Below are 5825 nucleotides of genomic sequence, written 5' to 3'. Positions count from 1 at the left end.
CCTTTGCCAACTCTTGTTCCACAACTTGCTTGCCTTCAAAATGTAGAAAATGAATATCATACGACTAAAATAACTCATAGAATAACCTCCTTATCATGTTAATAACCCTAGTCTCACCCCAAAGTACATGTTATAACATTCGAAACTTGTCGACTTTCGACGAAACTTATTTTCTTCAATTGGTTTAGCTTCTAAGATTTCCAACCCTCTTGGTAATCGTTATTCATGATCTTAAATATTTGTAACCTCCAAGGTAACATTATTAACTTACTTTATTTGCTTCCAAATAGAATCTCATTTCCGAGCTTACATCAATGACTTACGATGTACTCTCACGTATGAAAACTTGGGGTGTAACAAGACACCTGAACTATCACTTGGGATCAAAAATGGCTACGGCGAAACGCACATAACTATGGTCAAAATAGCTGATACAACCAAAATAACGCGACTCGGGGACACCCGACCGTCGCTAAACAAAAATCGCAGGCCACTACTTCAAATATACTTCGGAAAGAACCAGTTAAAACAGGCTTCCCTCAACAGGCAAAAATGAGCTATGAACCTACCAAAGTGCTCGAAATATCGCCGATAACGACTTAAAATCGAGGTTCTTCCAGAACCAACTATGGGTCAGGCAAAAATCTTACAAAAGACCTTAACGAGCGAAAAACAAAGCCTACAAAAAGCCCACGGGCAAAAACAACGTAAGAGGCATTTTCGCCAGCTAAGCAAGCCTACAGGCCACATATTAAAAGGTCTCTACGACCAAACAGCGTAAGAGACATTGTTGCCAACCAAAATTGACAACTTGAGGATTAAAGTGAGCTCGAATCGTAACTCGATTCGGAGACCGGATCCAAAATAGTTAACTAAGCAAGCCTACAGGCCACATATTAAATGGTCTCTACGACTAAACAGTGTAAGAGCCATTGTCACCAGCAAAACTGACAACTTGAGGGTCAACTAAAACTCGAATCGCAACGCAACTCAGAGTCTGGACCCAAAATAGTTAAACTATAACACGCCTAAGGGCACGACATAAATGCCACTATAAATCAGCCGAGCGAGCGTCCGGGCCACACACCTACTAAGCCACATCGGCCCGAAGCACAAAAGGCCATCGTTGCCCACCCATGTAGGCAAGAAAAAACTTCAGGGTCAATTAAAGCTTGAATTGCAATGCGACTCGGAGACTGGACCCAAAATAAGTTGAAACAACCAAACGCCCAAGGGCAAGAAATAAAAACCATCATCGCCAACCCAAACGAATGCAAAACTCGAGGGTAAATTAAGCTCGAGTCAGATCCCAACTCAGAGACTGAACCCGATGATAGTTAAAGCATGCAAGCCTTAGGGAAAGTCCGGGGTCGAATCAATGCAATTGAAATTCCAACAAGCAAAAATACAGAAGATACAAGTTGCGGGTTTCCCCCTCTTATTGCTACGTACTAACGACAAGGCGCAACCCCAGCCTGCGTAGAATATTGAAAATTGTATATACACAACAAAGAAGGCAGGAAACGATCATTCCACTCTTTTTCGGCAGTTATAGACCGGCGGTCTCCTCCCCATCGTCCTCAGCATCAGACAACAGAAATTTAGCATCGTGCTCCTCTCCTTTGGCTTGCTCGATCTCCCCCGAGAGATCAAAGCCCCTGGCATGAATCTCCTTGAAGATTTCCCTCCGAGCTCTGCACCTCACATACTCTTTGCTATTTTTGGCACGATCGAGGGTTTTTTGCAACTCGGCTTTAGCGGCAACGACGCTCCTCAAATAAGCTGTCATTTTCTGCCTCGCCCTGCTATTAATCATCACAACCTCGGCTCGAACATTCACCATCTCAGTTTTGGCCCTTGAAAGTTCGGATGACAGTTTTATGATCATCTTCGCCCGAGCAGAGTCATTAGCACGAGCAGCCTGAATTTGTGCCTTAAGAGCGGAAGCCCCGGTCTGAGCCCTCTCTTTGGCCTCGGAATGGGCATTCACGTGTGCCTGTAGCTCGATGAATTCACGTTTGGCTTTGCCAACTTCACCCCAGAGTTTTTCCAGCTCGTCCGCCCTGCCCTTCAACTGAAACAACAACACGTCAAGATGGAAAAAAAGGAATGCAGTCCAGTACGAGATATAGGATACCTATTTCTCCAAAAGGGCCTCCCGGACCCGACTCTGGTCGATATCACGCCGTAAAGAGATGAGCTCGCTTTCCTTTGCCGCACAAAGATGTCTGAGGGATTTCTCCCTATCTCGAGCATCCCGCAGTGGGGCCTCATAATGAAGTAGTTTGGCTTTGAGCCTGTCAAAAGTCTGAGAAAGAATGCCAGGTGAACAAAAGGAAAAGAGAGGAGTGTAGGGCCGAAACATCCTTACAGTGACTGAAACTCACCATTAGGCCAAAAGGCTGAGCCTCGCCGAAGGCTGAAGCAATATACGACGATACACTAATCCCGAAAAATTGTCGGTCAACCGAATCGCTTCCCCTTAACTGCTGCGAGAAGGGTGCCTCACCATAGGCCTTCTCGCACCTCGGGGCATCTTTCCTTTTTCCGGCGTCCCCTAACACCGAGGCCAACAATCTCTCTTCCTCCCTCATGGAATTTAACCTCGCCTCGAAGAGACTCTCGGCACCTGCAGCAGATAAATCAAATAAGCCAGCAAGAAGGAAGCCGTTCCTTAGGGGGGCAAGATGCCAAACACCTACCATGATGCTTCACCTCCCATCTCCCCTTTGATAGATCTCGCCACCGACGCCTATCGTAGGTCAAGAAAGCTGCTAGCTTATGGGACCATTCGGCTAAGTCAGGGATCTCACCGGGCAACCAATGAGTTGCTATAAACAAAGAGCAGAAAGATACCATTACGGGGCCAACCCCATGCTGAGTTAAAAGACAGTTCAAACGAAGCACTTACGAGTGAGGTTCTATCTCTCAGGGAACGACAAAAATTCTTCGAGGATAACATCGGCCATCCGGATTCACATAAACTGATTCATCCAGCTGCGATCCTCATCCCCCTCGCTGCCGATCACAGGAACTCGGGCGGATCTACATTCAAGAGCAATCAAGCCCCGATAGCACAATGGCAGATAGAACCTCACGAGGTGGCTAAGGGTGAATTCTATCCCGGCCCTGTCAGCAAAATATCTAATCGACTGCACTATTCTCCAAAGAAAGGGATGAACCTACACCAACGTTACTTGATACATCATACAGAAATCGAGCACGACCCGGTCCGGGGGACCCGGTGAAAGAACGTGGACATACACACTCAAGAACCCCTCAGCGTATGTCGTGATACTCTACTCGGGGGAGGGTGCTTGCAAGACCACGCCCTCTCCCCATCCACACTCTTTTCTGATCATCTTGAGGTTTTCCTCCCTCACCGATGAAATAATCCCCAACATATGCACTCGATGGCCTTGAACATTGGGAGGTCTTCCCGGTGTGATGACTTTCTTCAAGGAAGGGCGACCCGAATCTCGCTCTCCTAATATTGGGGACAAGCCACTGGTACCAACCAAAGGCGGAGCACAGCAGGGACTCCCCTCCGTCGAAGATCAACAGTCGAGGCAGCAACCATGATTACAGCAGAACAAAGGCAAAAAAGATGAGGGTCCTAGAAAAACTCTCTGAACCAAGGGAGCGGAAGGACTCGCACAAAGCGCCAGGCTCTGTAGAAGAGATAGGCTTATCAAAATTTGCAAAATCACTGCTTGAAGGGCAGATAAGAAAATATATAAAGGCTAAGCGACAACTTCTCGTTTGTCCAAAAGGGCCAATTAATTCTGGCCACATTAACATCACCTTCTCCTTGTGGAGTGCACTGGAAGAATCATTCCAGGCTCCCACATGACTGGTAAAACCAAAGGACCTCGGGAGATCCCCGACGTCATAAAAATCGGGTCAGAAGGAACTATTGATTCCACCTCGATATGGCTAGTATCGGGGCCCCTAGTCAGTCCCACAAAAAGGCCCCGAAGGTCCGGTGCGAAAACATAAAAACAAAGAAGCAAGAAAAAGAACTAATAGAATAAAAGCTCCTTTTAGATATTGGCAAAGAGATAAAAACGTCTCTACACTATTTGCTTCCCGGGGGGACACATGAAACAAAAAGAAAGGCATACACAAAAGGCTCGGAGACTACTCCTCGCCACTATCATCTTCGCCCTTATCAGAAGTATTCAGGAGCACTAGTTTTCCTTCCATCACACGAGCCTCCTCCAGATCGGCAGACAGCTTGAAGCCTCTGGCCTCGAGTTCTTCCAGGGTTTTCCTCTTTGCCTCCGCTTTGGCGTATTCGACGACTCAAATTAGTCTCCGTTTGGCTGTCATGGACATGTCGCGAACCATTATATGAGCCATGGTCGCATCCTCCTTATAAGTAGTAGCATGTCGTTCGGCCTCAGACTTGGTCATGGCCAAAGTAGTGATCTCCCTACGAGTGTCCGAGAGAAGATCTCGGGATGTCGCCAATTCCCCAGCCACAACCTTGTTTCGTTCTTCCAGCCCGGAGATCTCCGCCTCCAACTGAATAATCCGCGAGCTACTCTGCTCGACCTATGAGGAAGGACAAGCTGATGAATATATGAATCTAGAATATGTGCGAATGCCGGGCAAAAGGGCGGGTATGAGCAAGGTAGAGTACCTGAGAAACAAGAGCGGCTTTCTCCCGGAGCGCCACCTCTAAAGCACACCAAAGCTCCCCCAACTCTTTATTCCCCTGGGCACCACGAGCTTCCAAGTCCTGAAGTTTCGAAGAAAAGTTATCACGCTCCTTCTTGTGGCAAGAAAGTTCCCCCCAGAGTCGAAGAAGAGCATGATCATACATCTCCTTACACTGTGGCATAATGTGAAAAGATAAGAAAAACGACGAATAATGCCCGAGAACGAAAAGAAACATGTAAGGGAAAACTATCACCTACTGCATAGACTTCTCCACCGCTCTAACGATGTTGGAAATATTGAGATCGGCCCTGTCGATTACGCCATCAAAAATATCGGCAATAAAATCTCCCCCTTTGTTAGGAGTCCCCGCTTTGATGCCAACCATCCTTTCGGCATCCCTCAGCTTCCCAGATGAAATTAGATAGTTCGAGATAAGGTTGTTCAATTCACCGATTTCTCCAAATAGCGACCCACGCTCCCGGAAAGCCCCGAGCTCCGGTCCCTCAGTATCAACTCCAACGGTTCTCCTATCGAAAGCTACGCCGAATCCGACCGCATAATTCGAAGCAATATCAGTATCCTCTCCGATCGGGGCGCCTACAAATCTTTCACACTGTACCTTGTTTGCCTCCTTAACGGACTTCCCTCATCATCCTCCCCCTCGATATTAGGGTTCGACCCAGAGGTTAGAGCAGCAGCCCTATCAGAATGAGCGACGGCTGCCCTGCCCTTCCTTTTCCTGCTCGTATCAGGCTCCAGGGCCTTTGCTTCGCCGTCAGAGGACAGACTCATCTTCATATTCTCGCCAAGACCTGTACCAGCACAATAACTATGATACGTTTTCGCTAAGAGTTCGGAAGGAAACGTAAAATGCATAGCACGGACGATAATAGAACCTCACCGTGATTCTTGGCCACCCAATGCTCCTTAGCCAGGACGGTCCAAGACCTAATGTGATACGAGAACTTTTCATCCAAACGCCTGATCCATCCCAACAATTCTGGGACCACCTCCGAATGCCAAGCAGCGGCTGCAGAAAGTACAAAGAAGTTATTATGACAAATTAAAGGGGAGTCGAGAAGCGGTTAAATGGAAATTCACTTACGTTGAGCATTCCATTTATCCGGAAAAGGCATCCTCCGGGCCAGGATGATGTTTGA

The 5825-nt window shown here is 47.4% G+C and overlaps 1 protein-coding gene across 1 annotated transcript; it reads right to left on the bottom strand.

Moving 5' to 3' along the window:
- Positions 1–1549: 1549 nt before the first annotated feature.
- LOC138873398 (uncharacterized) lies at positions 1550–2859 on the bottom strand. The gene is made up of 4 exons (XM_070151869.1): positions 2703–2859; positions 2388–2629; positions 2165–2308; positions 1550–2074 (listed from the first exon to the last, which is right to left on the bottom strand). Exons 1-4 carry the CDS (start codon positions 2857–2859, stop codon positions 1550–1552), a joined length of 1068 nt encoding a protein of 355 aa, XP_070007970.1.
- Positions 2860–5825: the final 2966 nt, after the last annotated feature.

The sequence above is a fragment of the Nicotiana sylvestris genome, chromosome 1 (assembly GCF_000393655.2).
Source record: "Nicotiana sylvestris chromosome 1, ASM39365v2, whole genome shotgun sequence".
NCBI lineage: Eukaryota > Viridiplantae > Streptophyta > Magnoliopsida > Solanales > Solanaceae > Nicotiana > Nicotiana sylvestris.
Note: the sequence above shows the minus strand (reverse complement) of the source record. Positions and strands in the feature narration are given on the sequence as shown.

What these genes read in the sequence shown, in the direction of transcription:
- LOC138873398 (XM_070151869.1), bottom strand. Translation starts at nt 2,859, where the DNA reads ATGGTATCTTTCTGCTCTTTGTTTATAGCAACTCATTGGTTGCCCGGT. An exon ending in ATGGGAGGTGAAGCATCATG is followed by an intron (nt 2,630 to 2,702) that starts GTAGGTGTTTGG and finishes TATCTGCTGCAG; the next exon opens with GTGCCGAGAGTCTCTTCGAG. An exon ending in CTCAGCCTTTTGGCCTAATG is followed by an intron (nt 2,309 to 2,387) that starts GTGAGTTTCAGT and finishes ATTCTTTCTCAG; the next exon opens with ACTTTTGACAGGCTCAAAGC.